Source organism: Centruroides sculpturatus, unplaced genomic scaffold (assembly GCF_000671375.1).
Source record: "Centruroides sculpturatus isolate CEXI.00-Female unplaced genomic scaffold, Cexi_2.0 scaffold47, whole genome shotgun sequence".
Taxonomy (NCBI): Eukaryota; Metazoa; Arthropoda; class Arachnida; order Scorpiones; family Buthidae; genus Centruroides; species Centruroides sculpturatus.
In genome coordinates, this window is record NW_019384385.1 from 1,047,716 (window position 1) to 1,068,495 (window position 20,780).

Consider the following 20,780-nt stretch of genomic DNA (forward strand, 5'->3'; position numbering starts at 1 on the left):
ACGTGTGAAGTTTACGGACTAAGGCTGTTTGAAAGGTTTTCTTCTATAAAATTAACCGATTCTAGACTAATTCGACTCAACATTTCCAAAACACGTATAATTTTTTGGGAATAATCCGTATAAACTATGCTATAAACAAAAAATTGTAGGATTACTTACCGAGTGTGCACCGTTCGACTACGCTGTTGCTTACGCTTGTTTTCATCGCGGAGCAGCACACCAAACGGCGGCCGCGTTTTCTGATAAATTATTTTTCTGCGAAAAATTTGTTGACCTTTGGAGACATCATTAATAGAAATAATTTTTATGACCGTTGAATAAGAAATGTTTCTTTCACAAGAAATGTATAAAATTAGTGCTGTATTAGACTTACGGTACTTAATATACATACTGTACAGACGATAGTAAACTCAACTTACTCACCTAAACTCTCTATAGCGTGGCGCTGGACGGCGGGAAGTATATATATAATTATAATAAAGTTACAATAAATTAAGTTAATATATAATTATATATACAGTACCTAATTTATATATAATTAATATATAATTATATGTACAGTACCTAATTTATATATAATACTGTACAGACGATAGCAAAGTCAATTTACCCGCCTAAACTTTCCGTAGCGTGGCGGAAAGTAGTTCGGCTGCTCATCCACTTTTGGTCCAGATTTGACCAATCTTGTCGCGACACGAGTTGGCGACGACATTTTACGAGTCCCTTTATATGAATACTGCCGCAATTTTTTTGCTACGTTATAGGAACCCACGTTATAGGGGGTCGACTGTATTTTAAACATATGCAAACATTTCTTTATATATAATTAATTATATTTCTCCTATGTATAACTATTCATAATAAGAATGTGATTAATAATCATATACATTCTTTTTATGTTTATGTTGTATAATCTCTTAAGGAAACAACTTAGCAACCATTTAAACATATTCTGAAAATATTTAATGGTTGAATAGTATATGTATAATTAATTTTTATCCAAACATTTTCAACTCTTTTATGGTTCTAAGATGAAAATTCAAAATATTGAGTTCAATATTTTGGGTTTATCAAAAAACGTTTTCTTAAACATTTTTCAGTCTATTTCAACTTATCTCAAAGATAAAAAATTCATTAATTGATATTCTCAGAACAAAATATTATATTCTTTGTATGTAATCCAATGATGATTAAATTTCTGTATGAATTTTAATTTTAAAAAATATGAATATATTATGAATGATGAATGATAACTGAGGCAGAAAAAATTTATGGATCAGTGAAAACAAGGAAATGAAAAACAGAAAAAAGATTAGTACAGAATTTAGAAATATAAAGAAAAAAATACAACTTTATAAGAGATCTATATAGTAGCTAACCAAATTAAACAGTGAAAGGATTAAAATCTGAATAAAATACAAACAAAACCTTTTTAACCAGTAACAGAACTTTAACACAACTTCCGAATGTTTTCAGCCTTTGCCAAGGCCTGCGCAACTCAGGATTTTAACTAAACTGACTTCCAAACTGGAATGTTAGAACAAAGATGTTCGAAAACTCGATTTTAAATTTTCGAATATGTCAAATTCATACAGCTGTTTGCTCGAATCTTTCATACAGATACTTCCACAGATGCGCCACTGTATTGCAGTCCTTAAAGATGCATAAAAGAGTATGTGAACATCAATAATCAATATGACCTTGCGAACAACAGGCATACCACTGCCTTGTACACATATGCCACCAACTTGGAAGTATTGATACATACAGACCTCCAGAACACAGATTAATTAGGCAGGCCTTTCAAACAGACCATGTTCATAGCCTGGAGGCTTTGGAAATATATAAAGCCAACCTGAACAGCAACTGTATTAACTGTAAGGACTGTGATAAGGTGGTCACTAATCCATGCTAAATTAGAGGAAGCAAATTGCCCAAACAATTTGTATCGTCTTATACGTGATTATCTAACAAACAGAAAGGCATACATAGAATACGCAGACGTAAAAATGGAAAGGGACATGACTATGGGGTGTCCACAGGGATCCTGTTCTGGACCCATTTTTTGGTCAATTATATTAAATGATCTCTTGAAAATCAACACATTATCAGAATCAAAAATAACAGCTTTTGCTGACGATATAATGGTCATCTGTTCGGCAAAAAGCAGAAAACAAATAGAAATAAAATGCAAAAATATACTGGATAAAATAGAGAAATGGGGAAATGCAAACAAACTTAAATTTAATCCAGAGAAGACAAACGCCATAGCCTTTACAACATGCAAAGTGGCAAAAAGGCAACCCACAATTAAAATGCAAAATAAATCGATTAAATGTGTAAACCAAGTCAACTATTTAGGAGTAACAATAGACAACAAACTTTTCTGGAATGAACACCTAGAAACAATTAAGAAAAAAGTGGGTAACTTATTTCAAGAAATAGCGAAAGTAGCACGTAAAGAATGGAGTATAGGTGGAAGGGCTTTAACACATATTTATAAAGGTGCTGTAATCCCAATTGTTACATATGCTGCCCAAATTTGGGGGAAGAGGATGGAGTTGACACACATGAAACAGAAAATAAATAGCCTACAAAGAAAAATGCTATTAAGAATTACTGGAGCATACTGTACTACATCCCACGATGCACTCTGTGTACTGGCGGGCCTAATGCCTCTGGATTTGGAAATTCGACAGCATAGTGACACAAGAAATATATTAAAAGAAAACAAAACTCATAATGATTTATTGAAAAAAGAGGACGAGCTAGAAGCAGATATGAAACAACACCAAAAATTATTAAGATATGAATGGGAGAAAATACATATAAAGAAATACAACTATCGGGATAAATACAGAATCTATACGGACGGATCAAGATCCTCAGAAGGAGTGGGAGCGTCGTATGTTTATTACTATAGAAATAGGGAACAGTATCATAAAAAAATCAAGTTAGATAAAAGATGCACAAATTATCAAGCAGAATTGGTAGCAATAGATCATGCAATTAACTGGATAAGTCAAAGGAAGAAAAATATAAAAATTACTATTTGCACAGACAGCCAGGCTGTATTAAAAGCTCTTAATGATGGTAACAATAAAAGTGAACTAATAGATAATATAAGACGAAATATTGTGAAAAGTGATAATATGCTAGTGTTCAGCTGGGTCAAAGCCCATTTTGGAGACCAAGGAAATGAAAGAGCGGACAGTCTGGCTAAAGAGGCTAGTTATCTAAAAACAAAGGAATCATACAGAAAAATATCTACAAAATATATAAAAACTGAAATCAAAAATAGATACATATTACAGTGGCAACAACGGTGGGAAATAACTACAAAAGGAAGGGAACTCTTTGAATACATACCAGATATTAACCAGAGGTTAAATAACAAACATCTACAAATTGGACACAAATTCACAAGATTCGTGACAGGTCATGGAGATTTTGCGAAATATCATTATAGATTTAATCATCGAGATGATGAAAACTGCGAGATTTGTGGGGTAAGTGAAACACCCACACACATCTTATTTGACTGTATGCAATATGAAAAAGTAAGAAACGAGTTAAAATTAGTTTGTAACAAAGAAGGTTACGATTGGCCTATTAGGAAAAGTAGCCTTATAAATAATGTTAACATATATTATTATTTCAATGAATTTATAAAAACTTGTTATAAAAACAGAACATAAAAATTTCTGTCATAGTTCATTGTTAAATTAATGACATCAAATACTCTACTCAACAAAAATATAATTAATGTAAAAAATAGAATTGTCGGGTATTAATGTATTGCGGCTACGACCGCGACTATGTAATCTTAACTACCTGCAAAGCGTATGCGAAGCAGGTTAATTAAAAGAGGAGTATCTCAAGCCAGTAGCATTTAATGCTACAGGTCAGAGGGAGTGCTCCACTAAATGTAATGTAATGTGATAAGGTGGCACAAGCGTGGAAGTACCTGTATGAAAGATTTGAGCAAAGTCAATTAGCCATATGAATTTGACATATTCGAAAATTTAAAATTGATTCTTCAAACATCACTGTTCTAACATTCCAGTTTGGAAGTCGGTTTAGTTAAAAACCTGAGTTGTGCAGGCCTTGGTGAAGGCCAAGAACATTTGGAAGGTGCGTTGAAGTTCTGTTACAGGTTAAAAAGGATTTGTTTGTATTTAATTACTCCAGTAATTTGAGAAGGAGACAGTTATGATAAAAATCTGATTATTATTAAATCTGACAATTGTGGAATCTTTGTAACCACAAACCACAAAATCATATATTTTATGGTAAAAACTGGCATGCCAGTTAAAGTGAGATTATACATCCGTCTATAGAGGGCACATAGAAAAAAACAAAAGTTTTTATTCTAAAACTGTCAGCATTACATCAAAAACTACAATTATATGTTTAATTTCTGCATTTTGTCTTCTTTCTAATGACATAAAATACTTACAGAATGTCAAAAGTGCTTTTTTGTTTATTTTATTGTAATTCAATCCAAAACATGCAAAAATACACATATCAAATTTCAGAAACTCACTATAGATTATCTCATCTTACACCAATTAGTATCTGCTTTGTATGAAATTTGAGAGGAAGAGTTATTTTAAGATTAGGGTAGATTGTCAGTGTAGTCTTCACTGACTAACTCTACTGTAACTAATGTCAATAAGCCACTAATTGTTTTATTGCACTGTAAATGAAAACTTTCTTCCTAATTTTAAGTGTCTGTCAAACTACAATGTTGTTATTTTATTATACTCGAAAGAATTTTTTAGCATTTATTTAACAACTAGTTTTGTTAGATCAGATTAATTTTATATTTTAGTCACAGTTTAAACAGTATGCTGTGACAGCTGGATGGCCAAGTGGTCAAGGTGGCAGTCTACTGCTCTGGGGTACCTGAGGTTGATTTTTTGGATGGTATTTTGTCCAGATATGTCGGGTCCCATTCCTCACCACTGACCATCCCATTATGGGCCTGGCTGAACCCATAATGGCTTGCTAAAAGAGGTCCTCTTAGTGCCTACAGAGTAAAAAAATTTTTTTAAAAATTGACATTCTCGTGTAAATGTGGTATACGTAAAATTTGTTTCAGTAAGATAAAATAAATTTTTGAAATTTTTTTATATGTTTATAAATGTTATTTTTTTTTTAAATAAAGATTCAGCCACACACATGTATCTTATTTACATATTTTATTCTTTATTGAGTTTTAGTAATCTAGTATTTTTTAAAAATTAATTAATGTAGTTATGCTAAAAAGTAATTATGGAGTTCTTTGATATTTTTCATTTCAACAGACAGGTTTTATTAAAGCATTGTCATCTAATCCATGTGCATTTGCCAGAGGTTTTTGTCAGATACAGAGAGTTATGAGAAATTTATTTGTTCGAAAGCTTTATTTATGGCCAAGATTTCATGCTGTTGTATCAAGTACTTTTGAGAAATGCAAGGTATATAAATTTTAGTTATTTGTTATTTAATAGTAATAATTGTGAGATATTTTGATGAGCTTTAAAGAGACAGATGTGTTACATTTAAAGACAATAATTTAATTTGTGAAAATAAATATTTAAAGAAAATTAATATTTATTTGAAACTCTCATACCATAAAACTGTATTTAAAATTTAACATCTGTTTTATACTGTATTTTAGAAAAAAGCATGTAAATTAATTATTCAGTGTTAAAGATTGGAAAAAAGTTATTGTTTAATGATGCTTGCACATTGCCTTTTGTTGCAAAGTCATATTGCCTTTTTTTTTTTTTTTTATAGAAAACTAATTGATTTTATAAAAACATGTATTACTGATATAACACCAAATGAAACCCAAATCCAGTAAAAAGCATATTTATTCTCCAAGGACTGCTATGAACACCATCTAATACCTGGGGTTACACAATCCCAGTCACAGATAACACATCTAAACAACAATTATAATAAATCAGCACTACTACATGTCCTTTATGCTTTTGAAGGAACACCTTCACATCTATAAGGCATGATGCCACCTCCTTAGCCCTTTTAGCCATAGAATATCAGATTCAAGCATACTTACACAAAGTCCAACTTCTACATCTGGCCAGAGCTTATGTTCTTCAAACACTTCAAAATATTAGAAATATATAAAACTAATAACAAAAATGTGGCAATTAATTTTAAAGATACAAACATCCTACATCAGGCCTGGAGATTTTTATATGAGATCCAGTTTTAATTTCTACATCACTGCAGTAACAACCAATTGAATGGCACTTCACCATCATTTAAAGATTGATGTTTAAAGTTATGTTCTATTTTAAAACACTATGCCATAATGTGGTGACAATAGCTGAAAGCTATCAGAAACATTTGTTTTTGGGTAAATATTATGGTTTTTTTTTAAACTGGATTTGGGTTTAATTTGATTTTATTCATAATTTATCCAGTTTTGTGGTGGTTTATTATATTACTGAAGTATACTAGTTCAAAGAAATAGTCTTGAAAAATAGAATTAATATTAAAAAATTATTAAAATATAATTGCAATGACTAAAAACATATTATGCATCATTTTTATATGTTATTACTGTATTGTTGAATAACTGAACAGTATTTTAATATCTTAGTGTTGTAACTTTGTTCAACAATTTATTAAAGTTTTATTTGTTTTAGATTATTACTTTTAGATTTTAAAACAATATCAGTTAATTCATAAAAAATAAGAAAATAGAATATATTATATCATTAATATATGAAATTACACTAAACATCAATGTATATAAGACAAACTGGATAAAAGTACTATAAATAACATCAATATCATCAATAAACCAGCAAAGAACAAGATCATAATGAAAATAGAAACATTGTTCTTTGCTGGTTTATTGATGATATTGGTGTTTTCATATAAAATTATATTTATAAAATTTAAATTTGAATATTTTGTAGCCAGATGTTGATGAACTCCATATTACTATGACATCAGCTATGCAAAGTATTCAGTTGGCCTTATTAGATATAATGAATGTGTGTATAAAGGAAATAAAAAAATTAAATAAAACAGTAAGCATTTTTTTAAATCAATAGTAAGTTAACTTATTTCAAATTTTGTATAATTATTTGCATTATTAAATATATAATTTTATTCCAGCTGGATACAGAAGAAGTAACAGTAGAAAATGCTATTTCAAAATCATTTGATAAAATTATCAAGTATCAGCTAGATCCAATTTGGCACCAGTTAGGACCAAAAACACACAGACTAATATCAGATCTTAAAACTCTTCGCACCATTCTTATGTAAGTGATTGAAATAAATTTACATATGAAAAATACTAAAAATAATTTTATTTTAGTGTATCATTTAGTATTAAAGTACAGAATAACTGGAAAATCTTAAAGTGGTATTCATTTGTTTTATTTATAATTTTAAAACAGAAGCACTCAAATATCTTAATTAATTTTTTCTCTATTTTCTTAAAATGTATCTTTATATCTATGTAATTGTCTGATCTTCTTCCAGTATCCAGAAGATTAGTCAAAGTAGGATGCTGGATACTCAGTTGCAGAAGAAGATCAGGAAAGTAGCACTAATGGGTTGTGCAACTGTTAAACTCAATTCTTCAATAAGTCACTTCTGTCTTAGAAATACTGTTTGTAACTATAATGTTCTAGGTTCTGTTTTCTGATTTGGTATATTTAATTTATTTGGTTTTCTAGACATTGCATTGCTTTGCAAATGGTTTACTGTAGCGTTAGATTGGTTATGCTGTGAGTGTTTGATTTTACACTCCCAATGTAGGATTGAGATAATTTATATTTGTAGACCATATTCCCTTCAAGATGTTGGGCTAAAAATATTTGGGGTTTTCTTAGGTCAGTTCTTAAAATCGTATCTAATTTTAACTTTAGAAAGGACCAGCAGTTTATTTATTTTTTGTATTACATAAAAATAAATGAATAATTTCATTTTATTTAAAATAATTTATTATCAATTTATTTAATTATAAAAGATTTATTAATTATAATTTTATTAATATTATTAGGTATTTAACACAGTATGATTGTGTTACATTTTATAATCTTCTGAAGTCAATTAGGTAAGTCTATTTTTACGAATTAACTTTTTTTGAATAAATTTTTACAAATTTTATGGATATTTATATTTTATAATTTTTTGAAAATGACTCTGAGAATTCCATCATATACTGCTTTCTGCTCTGAAATTAAAATTGGTTCTTTGACAAAAATGAAATCATTCATTTCCATTACATTATAAGATGTTTCTCACAAGATTTCTTCAAACAATGGCTTGCAACATTGTCTTCTTGGCTGGGATATACCTAAATAATCCACATTTTTACCATTCATTGATAAATAGATGTCTTTTATGATAAACAAAGCTTCATTCAAAATGTTCTGAAAGAAACTGATTTCAATAGTGGGATTGTACTTTTTTACTTGAAGAAAGATATCCTCATTGAAATGGTTCTCATAACTGAAATGGTGAGTCAGAAAATTGTTAACAGAATACAAAAGATATATCTAGTTTTGCCAGCTGATTGAGTGGCAACTGTCAATGATCATCTTGCAAAAGACCTTTTCTAAGGCATGCTTCTTGATATGTATTATATATATAATCATTAACAGGTTTTCAAGTTCTGGAAAGAAGTTGGATTGTGTACAACATATAGCAGCTTTTTGAGATGAAAAACATTCAATATTTGATAGATGGATAGAGAAGACTCTACCAAGAGCCTTCACTGTCCATCTATCAAATATTGTCTACAAGACTATCCATCTGATGAACAAACATCTGGATATCCTTCTAATTGTGTTCCTTGTTTTCTTGAACACTTTTGTGGAAAAATTCTATTTATATAATATCTGAGAATTTCAAATGGATCTTGCTGATATATTTAAAAGAATGCTGTTAAGAGTGCTGCTAATTCTTAGTGAAATCTGAAAATTTTGTTTGAGATTCTCCTCAGTGAAGTATATTCTTTGTCTTTTTTTTTCTAAATAAACACTAAGATGCATAATTGTTGGTTTTCTTTCATGAATTGGAAAAGCAAAGATTTTCCATACTGTTTCATTGCTACTGATATACCTTCCAATTTGAAACTGGTGTATTTTGTTAAAGCATTTTATTCTCATTTTGCATTTCAAATGCTGTTTGGTCACTTCCCTTGTTAATATATTTGATTGTTTTACAGAATAACATGATTCAAGAATGGTGTGTCTGGAAAATTTTTCTAAACAAGAGAGGAGAGAACTATCCACATATTGTCAATCTCTACCTGATGTTAAGTATTTCTGAGTTGGATCTTAAGGTTGGCTGCAAAGCCACTATCTTTAGGTTTCCTTTGTCTATATAAAGTTATTCAAACTAACTGAGAATGAATTTTCCCATAAAAATTATTTTGGATAAATCTTTGAGCATTAATCATCACTCATGCATGGGGTTGAGGTTGAGATCACTATGTGGATTTTGAATCATGTGTTTGAAGCCATCATAAAGAATAGGGTCTTTATTCCTGTTTGAAACTTTTACTGAAATGATTTTGTCAATATCTCTTTCAAGTATTTTTGTTTTCAATTAAATTAATGCAAGTGCTTGAGGAAGGTTTCTCTGTGGAGTACAGGCAATTGTGTCATCAAAAATGTGTGATCTGATAATAAGTTTTATTATTGTGTAAAGTTTTTCTTGAATACTCGAGCAACCAACTCACATTAATCTGTTGTTGACTGTCCTGGGAAAAGATGTTTGTGGATTTCTTTCCCTAGTGCACAGGTTCCAAACCTATGGGTCGCGACCCAGAAGGGGGTCGCAACGGGTTTTCTGTGGGGTCGCCAACTTATGCAGTAAACTAAAGAACATTTTCACTATAATGCAATATTTATTTTTAATGGTGCCTTGAAGTTTGAATAATTTCATATATTTTTTGAAACTTAAAATAAGTGTAATCTGGGTAGCTATTCTAGTATTCTGTCACAGTTGGTTGAAACATGTGTTGAGAATTTTGAGAGGAATAAATTAAATGTTGAGAATGATATGAGGTTGGCGTTAACAAAATCTCACCCGCGAATTTTTAGGCTGGTTAATAACATACAATTTCAACCATCGCCTTAAATTAATTATTAAACATAATATAAAGTAAAATTATACTGAAAAACTAATTTTGTTGTTTTTTTAATTACCTTATTAAAAATGCTTTTTTCAATTGTATCGGAATCGTGGGTCACTTGGCTTTTATAAAAAGGGGTCGCCATCCAAAAAAGGTTGGAAACCGTTGCCCTATTGTCTTGCATATGAAAGATGAAAATATCATGTCATTCATAGTTTCTGCCATGAGTGAATGCATCTTTGGTATATGCCTTAGACTTCTTGAAAATGTTGGTAGCAAAATCATTATTCTTCAAGATCTTCTGGATTGGCATCATTCTGCATAGCGTCTTTCAGATGAATATAGTCATCAATATAAAGTTTTTTCCCTGGTTGAAATGAATGTAGAGCAGTCTCACTTTCAATCTTGGCAAACACATCTACAGTACAAGAAATTGATGGGAACAACAGGTAACATCCTAAACTGTAGTTGTTCCATTCTCTAGCCATTATTCTGTATGCATAGAAATCTAAGGTAGATACTTTCTTTGTAAATGTTACAAAGTCCAGTGTTTGTATAAATCTGGTTTATGCCAAAGTGATAAAACATTTTATGAACTAGTTATAAAATCTGAGATTTGCTCAATGGAAATCTGCTAAATAAATATAATAATTTACACTACCTATAATATTAAATATTGTATTAAATTTTGTATTAATACCAAATATTGTACAGTAAAACCTATGTAAATCAGGATCATACAGTTATGTTCATTTTCATAGTAAAATCACATTTACATTAGTAAAAAAATTATTAGGTTTAATCCAAAGTAATTTCAAATCAAGATGGGATTATTTGAATGCAAGAATTGAGAATTATTCAATTCTAAAAAATTCTCATTGTTTCCAAGAATTTGTGCTAGGTATTCAAATGTTTTTCAACTGTAATCCTTATGAGTTCATATGACTGCAAATAAGACTACCAAAAGCTAGTGTCCTGTTATGCTATTGGAAATTCTAACCATATTACAGTAATACAGAGACCAAGTTATTCTATGATCTGATTTCTTGAGGAATTTTAATACTCTAATTAATTGTTAACTTCAGTCTCTATAATTGCTAACAATGTTAATAAACTTGTTCTTTAATGCTTGGTACTAGTTAGTTAGTTGTTAACTATTCCATAATGGCAATTTGCAGTATTGTGTTATCTTATTTTCTTTGTTTTCAATGAATTACATTTGTTGCTTATTCTAGGGAACTCATTATATTTTTGAAATAATAACAACTCAATGCCCGAGTAGTAGAGAATAAATCACCAAACGATCGCCTAAATATCGGGCTATAATATGGCTAATTAAATGATTGGTATAAAGTAATTTGACATTAGAGGTAGATGTTAGGTGCCATCTCTTAAGTAAATTAATCATTATAATTAAATAAATTTAGAACCTTCTGGAATAAAGCACGTAACTGGCAAGCACACTGCACGGCAAGCAGAGGTTGCGGGTTCAAGCCCTGTCCCGGGCCAGTTCTTTTATTCCAGAAGGTTCTAAATTTATTTAATAATTTATTTATTTAATTATAATGATTAATTTACTTAAGAGATGGTGCCTAATGTCTACCTCTAATGTCAAATTACTTTATACCAATCATTTAATTAGCCATATTATAGCCCGATATTTAGGCGATTGTTTGGTGATTTATATATTTTTGAAAGTTTTGACTTTTAAAAGTATTCAATTCTGCCTCTGGTTAATTCTAACAAAGAATAATAGTAACAAAGACATGTGTGTCCTTGTCATGTGATCTTTGTTTCTCTGAAAAGGTTTGAAATCATTCTCTGAATATAATTTGTCTTATTCTGCATACATATACTGCATATACTGGTATATATGGAGACGATTTCATCTATAAACTACTTAATAGTCTATAGATGAAATCGTGATTTTCTGCTTTATTAAAAAACAATTTTTCATTTTCTGGTTTTCTGGTTACTTTCTTTGTTCCCGAAAACCTTTTCTGTTGACTTGTAAAATTTAATAAAGAAAATTGCTGTTTCAAAGTTGTTTCTATTGTAAATGCTCATTTATGAAGTCTTTTATAAACAAATACTTAAAATTATACTGTATTTTTGCAGATTGACCGGCATGTTGCTTATAACCAGGGGAGACCAGCATGCCAGAAACCTGCGACTAAAAAATAAAATTAATCAGATCTAACAAAACTAGTTGTTAAGTAAATGTTAAAGTAAACATTCTTCTGAATGCGTAAAATAATAACATTGTAATTTGACTGATTTAAAATCAGAAAGAAAGTTTTCTTTTACAGTGTGATAAAACAATTAGTGGCTTATTGAAATTAGTTATAGTAGTCAGTCAGTCAGTCCTGCACTGACCATCTACTCTGACCTTAAAAGTAAAATCTTCTTCTCAAATTTCACACAAAGGGGATGTTAATTGGTGTAAGTTGAGATAATTTATAGCCAGTTTCTGAAATTTGATATGTGTATTTTTGCATGTTTTGGATTGAACTACAATAAAATAAATATAAAAAAAAAAAACACACTTTTGGCATTCTACTAGTATTTTATATCCTTAGAAGATAAATGAAGAAATTAAACGTATAATCATAGTTTTGATATAATGCTGACAGTTTCACAATTTTAGAATAAAAGTTGTTCATTTCCCTCTAGAAAAGAATGCATAATCTTACTTAAACTAACATGACAGCAATCACCTGGGATAAACTGGCATGCTGATTTTTACCATATGGAAATACCTGATTTTGTGGTCTCTCCAGATAGACCAACATGACAATCTGTGAAAATATGGTATTTTGTCTGACCTCTATTCAATTGAATGTTTCTAATTACATTTTTAGAGAAAATATTGAAGTAAATGCTCATATGTCCGATTGGCTTTTTATGGATGTTGCAGAGAATATGTTCGTTGTAAGTAATTTAAAAATTTATATTATTCAAATTATAAATTTAATGCATAATGCAAAGAAACAAACTGTTAATAAAGAATAATTTCAGCAAAGCAAGGAAAGATTATTTGGAAAAATTGATATTAAAAAGTTAAAAGAAGAAAGAATTGAAGGTTTGTACCAACAAAAAAAAATATATTTGTTTACTTTTTGTAAACTAATTTTAATTTTACTTTGTAATTGCAGATTTAAAACTAGAAGATAATCCTAAATGGCTTGTTTTATCTGAAATTTTAGCTGAAATTAAAGAAAATACAAAAAAAAATGTTAATCCAGCAGTAGCGTTAATATTAACTGATGATGATCATACTCGACAACAAATAAATGAAGTTTGTATTAAAAACTTTTCAGTTAATTTCTTATACTTACTCAAATACCATTCTTAATTCAATTATAGATAAGATTTTTGTTTGTAAAATATTTAAACAAAAATGTAATTTTAAAACTAATAGAGGTTCTAGTTGAAAAAGAAGAAATAAAGACCTATTTTTCTAGTAATGCAGATTTTTTCAGATAATTAGACTCAAATATGAATATATCATTTACTTTTTATTTACAAATTTTTAAAACTAATATATAAACAAATATATATACAGGAAATTCTCATTAATTTGAACTCAGATAGTTCGAAATCCCATTAGTTTATAACTGTACTTTTGTCTTGGCTGGGGATGTAGGAAGTTACATGTTAAGGAATTTGGTTAGTTCAAAATATAGCTACTTTGTAATTCAAAGTGAAAATTCTGTCCAAACTGTGATATGCATATGTTAACTCGTTTGGTTACCAGATATAAAAAGTAAAGCAGAATTCCTTGAAATGTAGCCCAAATTATTTTTAAAGTGGCCCAAAAAGTAGCAAGTCACCCAAAAGTAGTAGCTTAGACTCCTACAAATATCTCAATCTGCTCTTGCAATCCTAAAACCCAGCCATATTTTATGAAATAAGAGGAAAAAAGGCAGTCCTTATGTAAGGTGACACCTAAAAATGTGTTACTGTAAAAGCAGTCATATTGATCATATTAGAGTTGTTCTTCTTCTATTGTTCTCTTATAACATGGAGACACTTTGATCTAAACAAATGAGTTAACATATACATATCAGTTTGGACAGAATTTTCACTTTGAATTACAAAGTAGCCATATTTCGAATTAACCAAATTCCTTAACATGTAACTTCCTATATCCCCGGCCTGGACCTGTACAGTTACGAATTAATGATGATTTTCTGTATTATTGGTTTTAATTAAATCATAATTTAGCTTTGTTGGACTGCAATTTGAAAAATTTGTAGACCTATAAATTCCCAGTCATCTGTCTGTCCTTCCTGTATTTATCAGTGTTGTTACATAGATATTTGCATCAAAAGTATTGCAGAAAACTGATTATACTTGAAATAAAATTATTTTTTTAACGTTATAAACTTTTATAGTTTGTTTTCAATATTACAAGTTTAAGACATATCTAGAAGACAAATCATTTGCAATATTGTAGATAGCAAATAATAAGTTATAACATCAATCCTAATATGTGCATTGATATAGACATATTTATTTTTGTATATTTCTATTTCTATTGTAATAAAAAATACAAAAAATAACTTGTTTCATTGGATTTTCCAAAAATATATATACAATACACATATGAGGATGTATAGTATTTAAATAAGAATATGCATTTTTTTTCTTTGTGTAACTAACAATGCTTTGCATTTTAAACTTAGTTTTTATGCAGAGGATCACAACAGTTTCTGAGAAAATTATATAATAACTCCTTAAAGAAAAAATGTTTAAAAATGAAGAGTAAGGAGAATAGGAAGGGTGGGAAGAAAAGAAAAGAAAGTGAATTGAATGAAGAAAATATATTAAATAATTCATCATCATCAGAGGTATTTAAAATTAATTTGCATTTAATATATGTTATATATTAGGAAGTTGAATTTTAGGATCTAAGTTAGAGCTACACATTTACAAAATAATACATTTGTCATTTTTTAACTGATGGAAGAAAATAATTCAAATTAAACATGGTAATTCCAAAATTTTATTTTATGTTTGATATTTTGAGGTAATTCTTTTTTATACGTAATTAATTTATGAAACAAACGAACTTTATAATTTTATTTTTTAAATATGTAAACTAGCAGCTTATTAAATAAAAAAAAAGTCGAAATTTATGATATATAATTTGATTTATAAAATAAAAGCATACAAAAATAAAAATGTCAAAGTAAATCAAAATAACAACAGCAATGAAATAATTAAATTGCATGTAATAACTTTTATGAAGTTTTTTGCATTGTAAATTGTTGTGTTATTTGTAAAAGGACAAATTAATAGTATTTACAAAATGTGAATGATAACATGAAAATCCACATTTCTTCTTTTTAAAGACAATTAACTGATAAAATAATAATAATGATATATTATTTTATTAATATTATGTAATTATCAGGATAGAAAATGCAGATTTGCAAAGAAGAAAAGTGTAAACAAGAATGAATAATTTCAATAGAAGCTCTGAAGAATAAATTACTCAATTATAAAATAAGAACAAGTTTATTAAAAACTTTTTTTGATTTTTACCATGAGTGATGCCAAAATTGTTGACTGAATTAGAAATTTTTAAGTAATAAGGTAATGAAAATATGAAAAATATAATATATAGTGTAAATTGACAGGAAAAGTAATGCCGTATTATTTCACTGAGAGTACAAAAATACTTAACTATTTTATTTATATTTAATAAAATAGTTTATAACTATAATTTAAATTAATATTTGACTAATTAAAATGGTGTAATATAAATTTAAAACAGAAAATTTTAAATAAAGGTGAAAAAATAACATCAACAATCACTGATTATTATTGTTGCTGTTATATTGTACTATATATCAAGGTAATAAAACAAGTGCTTTATTACCTTGATATATAGCAAGGTAATTTTTCCCATGTTTTCACTTTCTATCAATAATTATTGATTGCCAAAGTTCTTTCATAAGCAATTGTTACAGACTGGTCTATAAGGGGAAAATACGCACAAAAAATTGACATGCAGATATAGGTAGACATTAAATACAGTAGACTCACCTATAAAACAGGTTCATATAATTCAGATTCGTATATAACAGCGAAAAAATTGTGACCGTATTTGTATAAACACGCTAAAAGAGACTCCTATATAACAGTAAAATGTCATCGCTAACTCGTGTCGTGACAAGATTGGTCGAATCTAGATCAATAGCAGATATTGCACAAACTGTTGAGTTTAAATGAGCAGCAGACCTACTAAAACCATTTATTATTTAATGTTCATAAAAATTATATTTATATTAATGATGTCTCCAAAGTTCAGCAAATTTTTCGCAGAAAAATAATTTATCAGGAAACATGCATGCCCCTATTCAATGCACCGCTCCACAATGAAAACAAGCTTAAGCAATGATGTCATTGAATGGTGCACACTTGGTAATTAATCCTACAATTTTTTGTTTATAGCATAGTTTATATGGATTATTCCCAAAAAAATTATACGTGTTTTGGAAATGTTGAGTCAAATTAGTCTAGAATCGATTAATTTTATGGAAAAAAACCTTTCAACTGTAGTCCGTAAACCTCATATGTGCCGGGCTGCGATTGGCTCATGTATTTAAGGACTCGTAGAACATCAATTTCATAAAGAACGGAACGTATCTATCGTGTTATAGGGGGTCAACTGTATTTACGATGTGAACTTTATAAGTATAATAAATAAACATGTCATGATAAATCGGCAGTGAATAATGCTCAGCATATACAATTATAAAAATGGATTTGTCCAATTGACTACTAATGGCCGTTCTAGGCTCTTATTTGTATATTTCCAAAATTTTCAGAAAATTTTGTTGATTAATATTAATTATATTCTTTAGATAAGTGATTTTATAGACTAAATTGAGATAGACATGCCTTCAGATTCTTAAAACTTGTAATAAAGATTTCAAATTCTCAATATATTCGATTAGGTATTCATTCAGTGTGTCAATGACTATGTTTATTGTATGGTAGAATCTGCTTATTGTAATCACTTTGAGACTTCTTCACCTGAATCTGTATTGATGATGATAACTGAATAATAGCATTAAGCAAGGTAAGAAAATAATACTGTAATTAGTGGAAATTCTGCTTATTGACTTTGACATTAACAGGTGCAGAAACTTGTCTAAGCTTGTCATAATAGTTAAACCATCTGGCTACTTGTCTGCAAAGATTTGTTCATGTCTTGTAACTCATTATTTTTCTGTACTCCATTCACATATTGCTGTGAGAAAGTGCTATCATGTTTTTGTCATGGAACAAAAAGCGAATATTAAGTTTTGTTACAAGTTGGGTAAAAGTGCAACAGAGATGTATGCCCTCATCAAGCAAGTTTATAGGAATGATGCCCTATCCCGCTCTTGTGTTTTTGAGTTGTTTGTATGTTTCAGGGATGGTCGGAAAGACCTTGAGGACAATGCTTGCCCTGGATGACCTCAATCAGTTCAAATACCAGAAAACATCAAAAAAATGAGAGACTTGCTACGATATGACCATTGAATATCTATTTGGATGATAGTGGAGATAACTGGTATCAATCTGGAGACAACTCACTTAATCATCACCGAAGATTTGGGCAAAAGAAAAATCTGCTCCCGCCTTCATTCTGCACTATCTCAGTGAGGACCAAAAGCATCTCTGACTGGAAGCATGTCAACAGTTCATTCAAGATGTTGATGATGACCCTTCTTTACTGGATTCCGAAAATCAAAATCACATTGAAGGGACGAAGGTTCAATGACCTGGAGGACATACAGCGCAATGTGACCAAGGAATTGAGAGTTGTCAACGGAAGTGACTTTGCCGAGTGTTTTAAGAACTTGTACAAGCATTGTGAGAAGTGCATTGCTCTCCAGGGGATTACTTTGAAACATATTAAAAGGGTTTTTCATTATATGTTCTTTGTGTCCTTTTATTACCCCAGTCCTGGAATTTAATTGTCACACCTTGTATGAAATGATATGAAAAAAAAAACAGCAAATAAGGTTTCAAAACATATAACAGAGAACTGAAGTGCATAAATATAAAATTAATATAAAAATTATTTATAATATAAGTACATACATTTATGTATCAAGGACCTTCAATAATAATAACTGTATGCTCACACTAAATACTTTTTTACTTTATTCTAAGATTGCCATACTAGTCGATGTACAATGGAGTCTTAAGCTACTTAACTTGCTCCAACTAACAATAGATAGGTAAGAAGTAACGGTTATGTAAACAGAAAAGACACTGAGATGATGCTGTGGAAAGGGGGAAATTTAAAAAACATTGTTAGCCTTAATTTATTAATAATAAGATATAAGAACAATTAGCAGGCTTTCAAATTCACTGTTAATAATTCATTCCAGAATTGTTTTCCTGTGGGGCATATGCTTCACGTTGGGAACCACAGCTTTAGATGAATGTAAACTTTAATTTTATTGTTTCAATAAATAAAATTATTGCAAAATATAGAGATAAAAAACATAAGTTTTATACTACTATATAATATTATTATAATATATATGTACAAATATTTATTTAAAGTTAACAATAGATTATTTAAGAATATTATGCTTTGTAACAGCTTCAGATCTGAAGGTTAATATTGATAAATACACATACAATATATCAATACATTTAGAATATCTGTTATTGAAAATGAATAAGTTTTAAACAAAATTTATTTACATTTGTCAATATTTTATAAAGACAGATTCAGAAGTAGAAGAAGTAGAAAATGAAGATAAGGATAACAAAACAGAAGAGAAAAATTTAACTTCTCCAATAACAATTATTCAAGCGTTACATGGAAGTAATGATCCATTCAGTTTACAAAAAGTTTTACAAGCAAATGAACCTAATTATATTATATTATATAATGCTGATATTGGTGCAATTCGTTTAATAGAGGCAAGAATTTTTATTTTTTATAGTTTTGATTATAAAAAAAAATGACTTTAACATAAAACTAAAAATTAAATGCATTTCAAATAAAATAAATCTTATTTTATTTTAATATTAAAAAATTATTGCATTAACTTTATGAAAAACAATTTTTTTTATTAAAGATGTTTCAAGCATTAAATCCTCATTTATCAATAAAAGTGTACTTTTTAATATACGGAGACTCTGCAGAAGAACAACGTTACTTAAGTACATTGAGAAAAGAAAAAGAAGCTTTTGAATTTCTTATTAGAGAGAAAAGTGTAAGAAACATTTAATAAAAATATTGGTTCTATTATATAAGTTGTATATAAGTAGTTTTAAGTCATTTGTTTTTATTTTTTAACTTTTTTCCTTTTTTTTATAATAATTTATGTCTCATTGTAGTAAAATTATAGTTAATTTATTATTTTATAACAGCGCTGTCCAACTTATCATAGCCCGCGGGCCATATTTTCTTCACAAAACATTTCGGGGGCCAAGAAGGTTGATAAACCACATGACATTTGCATAGTGCTACGGTTCAGTAAGCACTAATTGGTCAGCGAGTCCAATGTTGACGCTGTAAAAAGGCGACAGTTCGACACACCGGATATACGTCACTCTTGTCTAAGTTCGACTTGGAAATTTTTTTGTTCAATAATAAATGTGAATTCTTCTTCCTGGAAAGAATAAGACATTCCCTGAAAATAAGACCTAGCGCATTTTTCAGAGCAAAAATTAATATAAGACACTGTCTTATTTTCGGGGAAACACGGTAGTAAAATAATTTTAATATTAATAATAATAATAATTTAGTAACAAATTTATTCATAGTAAAATGTACTCGCGGGCCGTAAAAATTATTTGGCGGGCCGTATACGGCCCGCGGGCCGCCAGTTGGACAGCGCTGGTATANAATAAGCCACTAATTGTTTTATCACACTGTAAAAGAAAACTTTCTTTCTGATTTTAAATCAGTCAAATTACAATGTTATTATTTTACGCATTCAGAAGAATGTTTACTTTAACATTTACTTAACAACTAGTTTTGTTAGATCTGATTAATTTTATTTTTTAGTCGCAGGTTTCTGGCATGCTGGTCTCCCCTGGTTATAAGCAACATGCCGGTCAATCTGCAAAAATACAGTATAATTTTAAGTATTTGTTTATAAAAGACTTCATAAATGAGCATTTACAATAGAAACAACTTTGAAACAGCAATTTTCTTTATTAAATTTTACAAGTCAACAGAAAAGGTTTTCGGGAACAAAGAAAGTAACCAGAAAACCAGAAAATGAAAAATTGTTTTTTAATAAAGCAGAAAATCACGATTTCATCTATAGACTATTAAGTAGTTTATAGATGAAATCGTCTCCATATATACCAGTATATGCAGTATATGTATGCAGAATAAGACAAATTATATTCAGAGAATGATTTCAAACCTTTTCAGAGAAACAAAGATCACATGACAAGGACACACATGTCTTTGTTACTATTATTCTTTGTTAGAATTAACCAGAGGCAGAATTGAATACTTTTAAAAGTCAAAACTTTCAAAAATATATAAATCACCAAACAATCGCCTAAATATCGGGCTATAATATGGCTAATTAAATGATTGGTATAAAGTAATTTGACATTAGAGGTAGACATTAGGCACCATCTCTTAAGTAAATTAATCATTATAATTAAATAAATAAATTAT

General features: G+C 29.1%; 1 protein-coding gene across 1 annotated transcript in view; it reads left to right on the plus strand.

Moving 5' to 3' along the window:
• The window catches only part of LOC111618054 (DNA repair endonuclease XPF-like), a 59,087-nt gene that overhangs the window by 8,268 nt on the left and 30,039 nt on the right, over positions 1–20,780 (plus strand). Inside the window, exons 6-15 of the mRNA XM_023359478.1 lie at positions 5,310–5,462; positions 6,939–7,052; positions 7,141–7,289; positions 8,036–8,089; positions 12,979–13,048; positions 13,136–13,199; positions 13,273–13,415; positions 14,806–14,970; positions 18,857–19,057; positions 19,216–19,353. Coding sequence (XP_023215246.1) covers positions 5,310–5,462; positions 6,939–7,052; positions 7,141–7,289; positions 8,036–8,089; positions 12,979–13,048; positions 13,136–13,199; positions 13,273–13,415; positions 14,806–14,970; positions 18,857–19,057; positions 19,216–19,353 — 1,251 coding nt within the window. The remainder of the gene's footprint in view (positions 1–5,309; positions 5,463–6,938; positions 7,053–7,140; positions 7,290–8,035; positions 8,090–12,978; positions 13,049–13,135; positions 13,200–13,272; positions 13,416–14,805; positions 14,971–18,856; positions 19,058–19,215; positions 19,354–20,780) is intronic.